Source organism: Monopterus albus, unplaced genomic scaffold (genome assembly GCF_001952655.1).
Source record: "Monopterus albus unplaced genomic scaffold, M_albus_1.0 scaffold174.1, whole genome shotgun sequence".
NCBI lineage: Eukaryota > Metazoa > Chordata > Actinopteri > Synbranchiformes > Synbranchidae > Monopterus > Monopterus albus.
In genome coordinates, this window is record NW_018128054.1 from 1330248 (window position 1) to 1344089 (window position 13842).

At 40.8% G+C, this 13842-nt stretch overlaps 4 protein-coding genes across 8 annotated transcripts in view; 3 read left to right on the forward strand and 1 right to left on the reverse strand.

Annotated features, from left to right (window-relative positions):
- drc3 (dynein regulatory complex subunit 3) overlaps positions 1-794 on the forward strand; it is a 5226-nt gene extending 4432 nt beyond the window's left edge. For 3 of the 4 annotated variants that reach the window (XM_020616337.1, XM_020616338.1, XM_020616339.1), the window contains exons 13-14: positions 6-137; positions 273-794. In XM_020616337.1, the coding sequence (XP_020471993.1) occupies positions 6-137; positions 273-368 (228 nt within the window). In that variant the 3' untranslated portion in view covers positions 369-794. The remainder of the gene's footprint in view (positions 1-5; positions 138-272) is intronic. The other variant, XM_020616340.1, reaches the window with a different exon arrangement.
- Positions 795-3239: 2445 nt separating this feature from the next.
- gid4 (GID complex subunit 4 homolog) lies at positions 3240-7469 on the forward strand. 2 transcript variants are annotated; one of them, XM_020616485.1, is made up of 7 exons: positions 3240-3313; positions 3407-3657; positions 4176-4235; positions 4852-4959; positions 5349-5450; positions 5540-5670; positions 5773-7469. In XM_020616485.1, exons 1-7 carry the CDS (start codon positions 3283-3285, stop codon positions 5834-5836), a joined length of 747 nt encoding a protein of 248 aa, XP_020472141.1. In that variant the 5' UTR covers positions 3240-3282; the 3' UTR covers positions 5837-7469. The 2 variants fall into 2 exon arrangements, with proteins under 2 accessions (XP_020472141.1, XP_020472139.1); XM_020616483.1 differs by having other exon boundaries at positions 3264-3657.
- A 1020-nt stretch (positions 7470-8489) lies between these two features.
- Positions 8490-12214, forward strand: noxo1a (NADPH oxidase organizer 1a). Its single transcript, XM_020616432.1, has 8 exons — positions 8490-8619; positions 8728-8808; positions 8899-8971; positions 9056-9239; positions 9814-10004; positions 10100-10201; positions 10417-10534; positions 11018-12214. Exons 1-8 carry the CDS (start codon positions 8554-8556, stop codon positions 11730-11732), a joined length of 1530 nt encoding a protein of 509 aa, XP_020472088.1. The 5' UTR covers positions 8490-8553; the 3' UTR covers positions 11733-12214.
- Positions 12215-12604: 390 nt separating this feature from the next.
- tbl3 (transducin beta like 3) overlaps positions 12605-13842 on the reverse strand; it is a 16482-nt gene continuing 15244 nt past the window's right edge. The window contains exon 23 of the mRNA XM_020616471.1: positions 12605-13378. Within this exon, the coding sequence (XP_020472127.1) occupies positions 13009-13378 (370 nt within the window). The 3' untranslated portion in view covers positions 12605-13008. The remainder of the gene's footprint in view (positions 13379-13842) is intronic.

Sequence of the window (13842 nt, forward strand, 5' to 3'; positions counted from 1 at the left end):
TGCAGCTGTTTACAGACAGAGACACGGTAATGGATGTACTGGCCACTGGCCATGACAACCACCTGATGAAGATCAATGACCGAGAGACTCTGTTAGTTACACGTTTAAATGCCTGGAAAGCAGCCCTCATTAAAGGGGTAGGGAGCTGAAATTACACTGAAACAAACAATTTTATATTTTATAATTTATATTGTTTACATGGATGACTGCTTGCCTCCATATCTTACAATCTTTTGTGTTTGTTTGCTTTTTGTCTTTATGGGTTGTTACAGATTCAAGACAAAGAACTTAAGCTACACCGCATTCGTCTCTCAGACATCCACAGATATGCTGACTATCTGAGGAAGCAGCTGGAGGAGATGCAGTAGCATCATCAGTCACACATTCCTCCCCAAACATTCATTTATGTATTTTCACAACCTGACTGAACAGCTGACAGACAAATTATACTATGTACAAGTAAAAACTGTTATCTTTTATGATTTTTATAGTTGTTTCTTATGCAATAAAATAATTCCCCCTGGCCTGTTTAATAGTGAAAAGGGGTATTTTAATAACCATTATATTGTTTTAGTATCTTGCCTTGCCAAGTGAATACATGTGCATGAGGTCTATGTGTTGTACAAACTGATATCACAAGAAAATGAACAGTACAGAGGGTGTAGATCAAAAACAGAAAAGCAAAAATATATATTCAAGAACATAAAATACTGTACTGTTTAAGGTTTTAGGCACTAATAGTTTTTATTTTTAATTACCTTTATATGAAGTGCAGGAAACAAAAAACCTAAATATATATATAAAAGTTGTCTCAGTGTCTTTTGTCTCTTCATTTAATCCCAGACTGACCCTAGATGTGGAGATCAGGGCTCTGTGGGGGCCATACCATCTGATCCAAGACTCTTTGTTCTTCTTGAAACTGAAGCTATTTCTTTTTGACTCTGGTTGTATGGTTGGGTTCATACTGCAAAATGCATATAGAACTGGTCAGACATCTAATTTACCTAAAACATTTGCGTTGTACTGTATAAATAAACAAATATATAGGCCTACACTTGTAAAAATGAATTTAGAACTGAAACACCAAATTAAGCAAATCAGTTTATAAAAGTCACTAAAAGCATAAATGCAAATCATTCCGGAATTGTGTATAAATCAGCGGTTTACAAAGTGTGAGGATTTCAGAGGAGGTGCAGTGTAACAAAAATCAACCAGAAAAAATAACTAAACATTAAACATCAGTGTGTGGGGCAAAATGAAAGGATTTGTACAAGGTTACTTCAGTAAAAGAGGAGGCAGAGTTTGCAGCGAGCAGGAAACGGACTAAGTGTGATTATGATTATATAAAGTTTTAATGTACTGGTCCTGATGAGGTTCCACTGCCACTATGTGTTGTTTGCAAAGTGGTGCTAACTAATGACAGAATGAGACCGTGTGAACAAGTTTGGTGATCAAGACATGGGAGTTTGTTGATAGGAAGCCAGATGAACTACAATCACATAAGAAAGTGATTGAGATATTTAGCACTGTGAATACTGAGGCAACCGGCAAATCATATTGTGTTGCATTACACATGGCAGGTATATTGAGTACGCACGATGGGGAGACAGTGATATGAAAAGCAGCGCGGTGCATAGTACACAGTGATGATTTGGTTTAGTGCCGAGTGAGTTTGGTGTGTTCAGAATGATTTGACTTGTGTATGTTGTGGGGATTTTTGTCCAATTCCCCTCATGTTGTGACATACTTAGGACAAAACCTAGTTACGTGTCGAGTTTGTTTGGACAGTGCGTGTAAGACAGACCTCCCTGCTCTCCCTCTTGCTGGCTCATTACTATTTTAGATAGCTGCTGCAACACAATGTATGATTATCTTGAATTGAGGCTAGTAAGTTTATTGTGGTCTGTTTTCATTTTGCGATTGGACTGTGGATGATTAATTGGCCAATAGTTTAACATAAGAATAGCCCACAGTATAAGTGTGAATGTGGGAGAACACTCAACACAAATATATACATATATTTATGAAATCAGTTTATAAGAGCAAAGATTTTTATTGTCAATTCACTATATGTGCAGGGCATACAGAAAAATCTAAATACTTTTTCTTTCTCACCTAATGTTGAATGCCCATACCATTTAAGAAACTAAAATAGAATAAAAGTAGAATACGGTAAACACAGAATAAACAGGGTAGTGAACAGTGTTCAGCATCCTCACAGCCTGGTGGATGAAGCTGTTTGTAAGTCTGGTGGAGTGGGCCTGGAGACTCCGATACCTTCTCCCTGAAGGCAGGAGTCTGAAGTGGGAGTGTGCAGGGTGGGAGGTGTCATCAACAATGCTGATGGCTCTGCGGGTGAGGCGGGTGTTGAAGATGTCTGTAAGGGAAGGCAGAGGGGCACCGATGATCTTGCTGGCTGTTTTCACTATGCGTTGCAGGGTCCTTCTGCAGGAGGCAGTACAGGCTCCATACCACACAGTGATGCAACCAGTGATGACGCTCTCAATGGTGCCCTGGTAGAAGGAGCACATGATGGGGGGATGAGTCACTGGGTCTCCTCAATTTGCGAAGGAAGTAGGGGCGTGTTTGAGCTTTCTTGGCCAGTGTTGTGGTGTTGTTGGTCCAGGAGAAGTCCTCAGAGATGTGCACCCCCAGGAACTTGGTGCTGCTCACTCTCTCCACTACAGCACCATCGATGGTCAGTGGTGGATGCTTTAAAGATGTTCTCCTGAAGTCCACAACGATCTCTTTAGTCTTCCCCAAATTGAGGGAGAGGTTGTTGTCCTTACACCACTGGACCAGTTGGCACACCTCACTCCTGTAATAGTCTATAAGAGTGGATTTGTCTTCCAAAAATGTTTACATTTATTGTTGAAAGCCATTTATATGGGTGAGTGGAACAGTAGGCTACACCAACAGATAATAAAGCTTAATTGGGGGGTGGGGGCTGTCTCCATGATCTCTTCTGAGGGCAGGCTCACCTCCACACACTTTGAAACCCCCTGGTTTAAAATAAAAAATAATAAGCCCCAATAAAATATATGCATTGCATGTTTATCACATTTGATGTGAATAGTAGAAGATGAGGAGATGTTTTCCAAAAAGACACAATCGTTTAAATTTAAAACTCGGGTCTTTTCAAGTCCAAAGCATGGACTTTTTCGTGTCTGTCACGATTGTGGCGGTGTAGTAGAAAATTGACTGCACCTCCCATAAGGCATTTCGGTACATTATCCAATTAAATTCTTGGTCAAGCCAAGCCGTCACTTTGCAACCAATGAAATGCAGGGATGCTGGATTTTCAAATGCGACGGTGCAGTAGAACGTTCATGGACCTTTCGCAATATTGAGCAAGGTTTTAGAGGTCGGGGGTCATTTATCAGTAGCTTTTCTTCTTTTTCTTCAGCTTTTGTGTGGTCAGTCACAGTTTTCATGACGGTTACTGACGGTGACACGTTAACGCTCATCATGCCTGCCCGAGCAGCGTGCTGCAGTGCTGCCAGCTCAGCCTGCCAATCCACGGCTTCTCTCATGCCTCCTGCCCCGATCAACACATTTCAGCCGGGGGTGACCACCTCACTGCTGTACAGTGGGTCACAGTTTCGGGGTCACCAGAAGAGCAAAGGCAACTCCTACGACGTCGAGGTTGTTTTGCAGGTAACTACGCTGTCATTTATGTGTACTAATCCTGTTAGGTCTTAACATTAGTTTGTTTATTATATGCGGCGTTAGCATATTTGTAGCTCAGGTTGCTAACTTAATAATGTTAGCTCCATTAGCTTAATTTTGTTGTCAAACAGTACTAACACACTGACCTAATTTTAAGCCATTCCGTGTGACTGTTTATTTTAGGACATTTTTTTAAAGATTTGGTCCAAATTAAATTAAAGTTTTCGTCAGTAATGTTTGTGTAACGTTAAAAATGCTGTCCAGACACGTTAGCATGCTAGTAATGTAAATGCGTGTAACTAAGCTAGCTACTCGCGTTGACGTTGGCACAAATGTCAGTAGCTTTACTAAAAGAGAATACAGTGCTTGTCTGCTTGTCCACTTAATAATGTTTCTCTGTGTTCACAACACCTCTCCTGCATTTTTGTATCATAAAAAAGAGAACCATTTTTGCACCTGGGATTTCAGGCCACCTGACAGAGTAATTTTGTGTTTGTCTTGGGCAGCACGTCACAGTTGAGGACTCATATTTGTGTGGATATCTGAAAATCAAAGGCCTGACTGAGGTAAGACTTGAAAGTAGATTAGCTGTATTAAGACAGGCCTTCCTTCTGTGTTTAGGTGAGAAGAAACTGCGTTGTACTTGGTTGTTTCAGGGTAAATTGTGCCAGGGATTGGAGGCAAACACAAGTGAAGTGATTAGGTTTCACCTCTTCTTCAAGGTCCATATAGTAGTCTGTAGCTAAAGTGTGTCAGCTGTATACCCAATAATATTGCACAACAGAGAGGTGGAAGGGAAAAGGTCAGCAGGATCCTGGAGTAAATTTTGGCTGCAGCAGAGTGAGGTGAAAGATGAGTAACTAAGTCGTCCCCATGTCTATACACAGTCATTTGAACTAACAAAGCATTTATGAGAAACAGAATAAACTGTTGCTCACATTCATTAGTTTAAACATGTTTGAGTGCATTTACTTGTATAAGTAGCTTGTATATATACAGTGCACTAAATCAGCATGCAAAATAATCAGTTCTCATGTTTAATTGGCAGCACACATTTTAAGAAGCTGACACAACAATCTTAAATCATCCTCCTGAACTTGTGAAATTTGGAAAAAGTTTCACTTCCAACTTTGTTTCAGCTTTTTTTTTTCTTCCCTCCCCAATTTTGTTTCTGTGTGACAGGAGTATCCCACTCTCACAACTTTCTTTGCTGGTGAAATTATCAGTCAGAAAAGGCCTTTTTTAACCAGGAAGTGGGATGCAGATGAGGATGTGGACAGGAAGCACTGGGTATGTCCTGTTGACCTTTATTCTGTTTTTTTTACCATTTTTCAGATAGGGCTGTCTATAAGTAACTAATGTTGTTAAATGTTATGTGCATATATCAAGTGATGCAAGTGGCAGGAATGATGAAGAAGTCAGTTACTGTTTGAGACATGTTGCAAAAAAGCCTATATCAGTCATTTAAATGAAACTTTTCATTAAAAAACATGATAATCTTTACTTCCAAGGTCATGGTCAAGTATTTTGTTTTGTTTTGTTTTTTTGTCATATGCACAGTGAGGAAAGGTGTTTCCCTGTACAATGAAACTCTTACTTTGCCCTCCACATTCTTACTTGTTTTGTCAACATCTTCCTGGTTTCAGTTGCTTTACCAGTATTTAATGAACTTTTACCAGGGTAAGTTTCAGCCTTTTTACAAATACGCCAAAAACTTCAACTCGGATGACTTCGACTATGAAGTGCTGGACAGCAGTGATTATATCTTCATGAGATGGAAGGTTAGTACATGATTGTCACTTCTCATCTGTCTTGCTCTCCTCATGTTTGCTTTAAACTCTAACCTCCACTGATTTTTCTGCACTGTCAGGAGCAGTTTCTAGTTCCAGACCATACCATCAAAGACATCAGCGGTGCCTCCTTTGCAGGGTTCTACTACATCTGCTTCCAGAAGTCCACAGCCACTATTGAGGGGTACTATTACCATAGGAGCTCTGAATGGTAACAACCTCTGCTGTCCATACCTTAACAGTATTACAAACAAAATCCATTCTGTCCTAAGCTGATATTACTTTTTCTTTTTTTTTTTTTTAACACCTACAGGTACCAGTCTCTCAACCTAAACCATGTTCGAGAGCACAGTATGCCTATTTATGAATTTCGGTGATGCAGTCATGCAGGAATATTGAATAAAGTTATGGACAGTTCATACTGCCCTGTGCTTAAATGTGACAGGAATGATGAAGAGCCCTTTAATGTCTAAGGGGTGACCTGTTTCCTCACTGCTGAGAAAATGAGCAAGTGGTCAGACACTCTTCTGGTGGTCTGAAAGAAGCTGGCACAGAGAGAATGATGGCAAGCAAGACAAAGAGTGCTATATGGAAGGTTCTCAGTTGCTGTAGAGCTAGCATTTGCCTTGGATTTTGTTTATACCCTTAAATTGTCTTTTTTGTGTGGCATTTTTTTTTTGCACCTTCATGGGAGCTACCTCCCTGTAGTTGGACATCAGAATAGATTCCTGTTTTCCTTCAGTGGAGACACTAAGACATAATTGCCTTTCAGTTAAGAGTTGCACAAGGAAAAGTCAAAAGTTGTGAGAGGAGCTTTGCTCAGTAAACCCTAAATGTATCTTTCTTTTTTTTATGTAGTGTGTTTTGGCAATATTGCTTTGATACTCCATAGTCATTATTCCAGAGTGTGATGGTGGGGGTCTTGCCAAAGGTTTGCAACAGAAGCAGTGATGAGCAGTGACCTTCTTTATATGCAAGAATAAGTGATGGTGTGTTGATCAGGGATGGTGTTAACTGAAACTACAAATGCCCTCCTAACAGGTAATTAATAGCCAGTTGTTTTCAAGGCTGCTGCTTTTTCAAAAGTCCTCTAAAAAGTCTGTATTTGGCTCCACTTCAGACTCTGTCTATGCAAGCAGAAGCCCACTAATAGCCAGGATTTCTTACTTTTTATATTATTTGTCTTTAAGAAAGATGTATTTATTTTTTTAATAAGGGGGGGAAATGTATAAGTAATGGAAAATTATAGCAAAAAATAGGTTTATTTAATTACAGCAACCAGCATTTGAAGCTCAGTACACTCCTGTTTAGTTAGTCTGAAAGGTAACATCTTGCAGAGTTTCAGTCACTTCAACGGTATTAACAAACAGTGCTTGTTGACAGTGTGTTACTGTGTGTCCTTGAATATTATGTAAAAATCTCCTTGTGTGGTTGGTAGACTGTTTAAGTTGGAACCATTAATGGAGATAAAATGAAGCATTCTTTCGTCCTGCCACCTTACAATTTTAAATGTTTGTAACATTCCTCTTTTGTTTTCCCCAAAAAACTGATTGGGTAGTATTTTATTTGAAAGAAACCATGTAAGCTTATTTCTGTTTGGGAGAAATTTGTCCAAAAAAAGAGAGCTTTTCATTGTCATCATGAGGATTCTGAAAGTGTTTCTGAGAATAGTCAATGTACAAGTTATCTGCTGCAGACTGCGTGTGCTCTGCCTGCCTCTTTGTTGTGCTTTATAGGTTTCCAGGTGGCTCGGTCGCCTGCAACATGACCAGCAGATTGGATGGGTTTTTGTGGGAAGACTGTTGCCGCTAAGCAGAAAAATCTGAATAACTTCAAAATAATTTGCTCTTTTAAAATTAATAATGGAAAACAACAAAATGCACAATGTGAGAAAGATGTTTATTTGGAAGTGACGGTGAAAGTCTTGATTGAATATACCTGATTTAAAAAGGTTGATGTTAAATCTGCTATGAGTGTGTTGTGTGAGGAAAAATAAAGAACTATTTCTTACATGTTTTTACAGTTTTGGTGGTTATTTTGAGGTGTAATTAAAACACTTAAGTTAAGGAAGTCACATTTTCCAGTTGAAATCACAGCAGGCAGCCTTAGATGTCAGTATTGTTAGAGATTAATAAATCAGTCAGATAATTATTAGACTTTAATGTTAGTAATGTAGTTTAGTAAGATTCAAAGTCTGCTCTGTTTCAAGGTTAGCAGTAAGCCATGACACCAATTGTTTGTTTTCTTGTATTAATCTTGTGTTAGATGTGTGTCTGAATGATTGCTTTAGTTACGCACCACGTAACAATATCCACACACATTGAGCTACCTCATTTTGTTATGACTAGGTAATACGCAGCTGCTCCAAGCATGTGGAGCTCTAGATAAGAGATGGAGTCTGCTGGACGGACTTCATCTGTGTAAGGGGTTAACTGATAAATGTATTAGGCTCTGTGTTTCTGGGATCTCCTGTCTCCAGCAGCCAGAGTGTGTGTGTGTGTGTGTGTGTGTGTGTGTGTGTGTTTCTGGAGGAAGGAACAACCCGGATTGTGTTCTGTAATCTTTGTCCAATAAAAGAACTGGGGTATAACAGTAGGACATTGGGTAATGGACAGAGACAGTGGGATAGTGGACCTACACCAGAAGAGACCCTGTTTGGAGAGCACCTGCATCTTCTCTGCTCTAAATACACCTGCTCCAAAGCCATGCCCACCTCAGCCAAGGCGTGAGGCTGGAGTGTCCGTGTGTGGCAGAATTTCATCACCAGTGATGAAATTCCTTTGTAAAGGAACATGATACTTATGTGACAATAGATGTGCTGCATGCCTGACACCCCTATCATTGAGAATAAAGACTTGACTTGGCAGTGGAGTGAGATATATTAGGCTACGTGACAATGCCCCAACCCTTCCGGCTTTGGAACATTGCTGAATTTCCCTGTATTATCACCTGTGGTTGTTACGTCACGTAGCCACACCTGCCCCACTGATATAAATCCACCTGCGGGGCATCACTACACCAGTGTCGCCGAGACAGAGACTGTTGTTGCAGCTGGACTATTGTGCACACTTTGTGTTCCCTTTGTCGTTTCATCATGGAGACCCCGCGGTACCCCATCAGCGTCCGTTTGACTGGAGTGATCCACAAACAGAGCAGTAAAGTAAGATGGAGTGGATGGAGTCATGTCCCCTTATGTCCTCTCGGGCTTTACGCACCAAAACTGGGCTTTTCTGATGTGTTTATAACATTAGCATTTTCTTTTTTCCAGATGTTCGTGACCTCCGTGCTGTGGTCGGATAACAATGACATTGTCGTTTACAGAGGTTTTCGGGATTTCGAGAAAATGCACGTGAGTATAAAACATTCGCCAAAATCACGTGTTTGGCGTGTTGGTTTTTAATAACAGGCTTGTCATGTTTATTTGTTATACCTGTTATAGAAACAACTAAAGAAAGAATTCCCAGCAGCAAGTAAACTGAATACATCTGACAGAATCATCCCCAAATTTCAAGGTACGTCTGTGATTTTCCAGCTGTGGTTACTGTAAATCACATTATGCAGTTACAAAACTTTATTTGATGTCTTCTTTTCTTTAGTCAAGAAGATGAAACTAGGGGGACAGAGAAAGGGCCCCGCGAAATCGCTTGAATGCCTGAAGTTCTTGCAGAAATATTGTAATGAGCTTCTAAGCTGCGACCCGCGGGTCTGTCAGTGCGCCAGCCTCATCCAGTTCTTCCACCCCAAAGGCCAGGACCTGCAGCCTGACTTCTCTAAGAACAGGTACGACAACCAGGCTCCAGTTTGCTCTGTGGGCCATCTTCCACCTCTGAAAATAATGAACCAGGAATAGTGTGAATTTTCATTTAGGGCAGATGTAATAAAACATCAACAAAATTCATTTTACAATGGACAAACAAATCATTCGACCCCCATATATAAATATGCACAATCTATTCATTCTAAATGAAAGTAAATAATACATATTTAGAATAATACTCATTTGACACAGGTTTGTAACTTTCCAAAAATATCATTTTGACAATACTGCATTGAAAAAAAAAAAAGTCACATCATGACAAAGTTGCCATTTTCCTTCCTATTTCTTTACTTGGGTAAAATGTCTCATGTACATGATTGTTGTAGATATTAGCATATTTATAGAAATTCAGAAGTGCACAACAAACCAGAGTTGAAGATGAATGCAAACACACTATGTTCAGATCTGACTTTTAGTCTTTACCTTTGCCAAGAACCACAAAAGGTGGGCTGTGACTCTACAGCCAAAGGCAATTAGACACGTAACAGGTTTTCTAGGACATCTGCCTCCAAATTAACCCGCAGCTCTTATCTTTAGCATCATGATCATGCCATCAGAGGATGAAATCGGAACCGATGTGGGGCACGGTAACAGTGGTAGTGTGACCCAGCCATTTGTCATGGAAACATACAGATGTGTGGCCCCATATGAAACCAAAGACACCAAGAACAAACCTTTCAAAGTGGCAGCAAATGAAAAATTGGATGTGCTCATCAAAGACAAAACAGGTGAGCAAAAAGATTAGAGCTTTGTTGCTAGAACCAGGCCTTTTTAGCCCAAACACACTCTGGGATCAGTTTAATGTGTGTTTGTGTCGGTTCAGGTTGGTGGCTTGTGGAGAGTGAAGACAAACAAATTGCCTGGTTCCCTGCCCCCTACCTGGAAAGGCTAGATGATGATGACATAGATGAGACCGCTGAAAAAGGTACGTGCATAGATGCAGTTTGCTAAGACAAACACCATCACAGTTTGGTTTTGTTTTTTTTTACTTTCACATCAACACCTTATTACAGTGGGTGAATGTCATTTGCATACATGGTTTTGTTTTTTTTTTACTTTCACAACACCTTATTACAGTGGGTGAATGTCAGTCAAGATGCTACATGACCTTGTGTTTCAAGTCCTTCATTCCTCTTTCAGGAATGCTGTACACTGCAGTCAAGAGCTACAAAGCAACCAAAGATGACGAGATAACTGTAACCATCGGTGCACTGGTGGAGGTCCTGCAGAAGTCTGACAACGGCTGGTGGCTCATCAGGTATTGAACACATTCGACCTTGGGTGCAATTTTTACATGATACAAAACACAATAGAACTATCTAACAACAACCAATTAAGCAACAAAAACAATAAAAATACACAAAAGAAAATGTATCTAACTTGGTTTAAACACCTTGGAAAAAAGGTGCTGGTCATAAAGGAACGCCAGAGAGTGTGTGTGCTCATCCAGGTTTTTAATGCAGCTTGTATATAAACCAGTATGTTGGTAAGTGTAGTCTTGGACTTGATTGAAAGGCTTTAGTTTAATTTCTTTGACAGTAGCTGCTATCAGCAGGTGAAGACGGAGGAACAAGTTTGCCGTATTCAGAGACACACTGCATTTTGGTCAAAAGGCAGACTGAGGGCTGCATGTGTTAAATCACCTGGGACAAGACAAGAATGACTGTTAGTTAGATTTGTCATCCTTTGTAACCAGCCTGGATTTTCAGCTCAACATTCTTCTTCTTTTTTTTTTTAATAGATACAATGGCAAAGCAGGTTACATCCCCACCATGTATCTGCAACCCTACAACTGCATTCGTATACACATGACAACCCATCATCAAGATCGGCGTGACTCTGCCCCGGCCAACATCCTCTCCTCGCGATTGGAACAGTGCCAACAGCTTCCACCTGCCAGGTCTTCCTCGGCCCAGCAACGCAGAGAGCAGAGGTCACACTCTCTTAACATCTTTTCTCAACAACCTCCTGCTCACCTTGCAGCAAGTGCCTTTGCTGCTATCATTGGCACGACGCCCGCTGCTGCAAAACAGGCTCCTCCACACACCATCATAGTGGAGAGTGATGGAGAAGAGGTACAGCATGGCAGAAGCCTGGCAACAGGAAGTGAGAGGAGCTTGGCAAGCGCCGGCAGCGAGTTCAGCTTCAGTGATGACCTCAGCTCCTCTTCAGAGAGCTTATCCCTCAACCTGAACCACAACACTGGTGATGAACAGCTGCGTGTCAGCCATACACCTCCACCCATCCCTAGCAACCGCCTTAGCCCAACGAGCTGCCCAGAGAAGAAAATAATTCTCAGTGCCTCTGATCCATTACTCTATAAGGGACACACAGCACCTAAAGTTCCACCCAGGCCACAGGCTCAGGAGATCCTCGCCCGCTGCACCAGCATCACCTGCAAGAATGTAGTCGGAAGTAACCTGTCGGCCACACAGACTGAGATACTGAGTCGCTGAATGATGTCTTTTTTTTTTAAACCTTCTTTTGCTTAAAAACGAGCTCTATTAAGTACATCTGTTGATGACATTCATTTAATGATTGACCTGAGAAATTAAGATGACTATTCAGATAAATGGCTCTTGATTCCTTGCATTATATGTCTTCATGTGACTGTGGGAGCATGTAATAGTTAGGGTTAACATGTGATAACACTGATTTCAGGTTTACTAAGGTTGTTTGTATCTTTGAGACTGACAAGTATGCAGAAAATGTACAAAGACGTGTTTACAACTTGAACCAAACCAGCTTTGACCTAAAACAAAATGATTAATCAAAATACACTAAATATTCACAGCTCAACCCTTCACCATTTGAATGATTTGTTTTCCATACTGGAAACCTCATGTTGTGCTTTATATGCATATTAATGTGCTGAGTGCACAGCAAATGATTTTGTTCTTGTGATTGCAGAGAAAATAAACGGTTGTCTGAAATACCACTGTGTGTGTGTGCGTGCTGTTCTGTTCACTGGTAAAGCATGTTCACGGCCGACCACTTGAAGAACGACATGCATGGGTGTACCGTATATACACGCCACAGTCTCACCCTGTGAATGCTGGGTGTATTTGTTACTGAGGAGCTTAGAACAGAATTTTGGCCTGTAATCCTGTTACCACTTGTGCTTGAACCAACCAGTACCTCAGCTGAGCTTTACCAAGCTATGACGCCAAAGCTTCCAGTCAGCCCAAAGAGATTTTCATCAAGTTTGCACTAAACAATTAAGGTTTTTTTTGTTTTTTCTTTTTAGGGCAGTCACAGAATGTGAAGATGAAGTTTTAAGTGTTGCACAGGCAATTCAAAAGAGTTAGTATAATGCAAACATTTTGTGTAACTTTTATTTCATAAACATTTATAGACATATAAAACTGCATGATTATATAAAGGAACCTTGTGTGTGAGCTGGTAAATCGGGACTGTGCTCTACTGCAGATATAGACGCTGGGTACTCTGCAGTGGAGGAAGGGAACCCTGGCTCAAGGGGTCAATTTTTAAGCAACTATTCCTTCTTCCTCCTTTGTTTTTTCTAAAATACCAGAACCGATGTGCAGGGCTGAAAGTCTTTAGGACTGGGCTGCTGAAGAGGAATGCACAGAGAGGCATCTTATCTACATTCTTATCACTCCACACCTGTCTCTTCTGGTACTGCTGCACATTCAGCTAGTGGTTCCAGATAAGAGCCTGGGTTTGTGCTCTCCAGAAGCGAGTTGTCTGTGTTCGGCTTGCCGATTCCTGTCAGCTTGCAAAGGTCTGGCACTGAGAAGCAGAAGAAACTGGAAGACATTTCACAGTTTTAACTGGATCCTTTTCATCTTGGTCATTGTCTTCCTCCTCTGAACTCTCCTCACTTTCAGAGTGGCTGTTGTCATTTGTGGTGCTCTCTCCATATTCTACTCTCCTGTTGTTTGTGGAGGCTTTCTTACTGACGCTGACCTCATTATCTTCATCCTCCTCTTCTTCAACAGGGCAAAGTGGATCGTCATCTTGTTCGCTATCACTGTCATCGTGCCTCTCCTCACTGCTGCCCTTTCCTTTCTCCTTGTCAATCATAAAGAAAGGTTGGGTGTGTGCAAGAGGAGTGGTATCCATTTCTTCATCTTGGCCCCTGTTAAACAACAGATTAGTTCACAGGTTGCCAGTCCATCACGGGGCTGACACTTAGAGACAGACAACCACACACCCCCGCTCACTCCTAGGAGCAACCTAAGCTGCGTGTCACCTGGTGCTGAGGCCACGCACATTCCCACCAACCTCTAAAAATTTAACAAGCTGATTTTATTAATACTATTATCTTTATTATTAATTTATTTAGTTCCCCTCCTTTTCCCTTTCTTGTGTCATAGACTGAATAAGTTTATACTATACATTAACGATATATGTAAGGTTTCTGATTTAGTGAAAGTGGTTTTGTTTGCTGATGACACTACCATATGGGCATCGGGTGAAAACCTACAGCAACTCTCTGGATGGGTTACACAGGAACTTGAGAAAATAAAGAAATGGTGTGACAGTAATATAGTATCTCTGAATTTGGATAAAACTAAATTTATGGTATTTGGGAATCGTAGA

Excerpts from the sequence above, each read along its gene's own strand:
- noxo1a (XM_020616432.1), top strand. The coding sequence starts at position 8,554 with ATGGAGACCCCGCGGTACCCCATCAGCGTCCGTTTGACTGGAGTGATC. Across the intron at positions 9,240-9,813 it reads CCTGACTTCTCTAAGAACAG|CATCATGATCATGCCATCAG; the intron begins GTACGACAACCA and ends TCTTATCTTTAG. Across the intron at positions 10,202-10,416 it reads AGATGAGACCGCTGAAAAAG|GAATGCTGTACACTGCAGTC; the intron begins GTACGTGCATAG and ends TTCCTCTTTCAG.
- gid4 (XM_020616483.1), top strand. The coding sequence starts at position 3,283 with ATGCAGGGATGCTGGATTTTCAAATGCGACGGTGCAGTAGAACGTTCA. Across the intron at positions 4,236-4,851 it reads AAATCAAAGGCCTGACTGAG|GAGTATCCCACTCTCACAAC; the intron begins GTAAGACTTGAA and ends TCTGTGTGACAG. Across the intron at positions 5,451-5,539 it reads ATATCTTCATGAGATGGAAG|GAGCAGTTTCTAGTTCCAGA; the intron begins GTTAGTACATGA and ends CTGCACTGTCAG.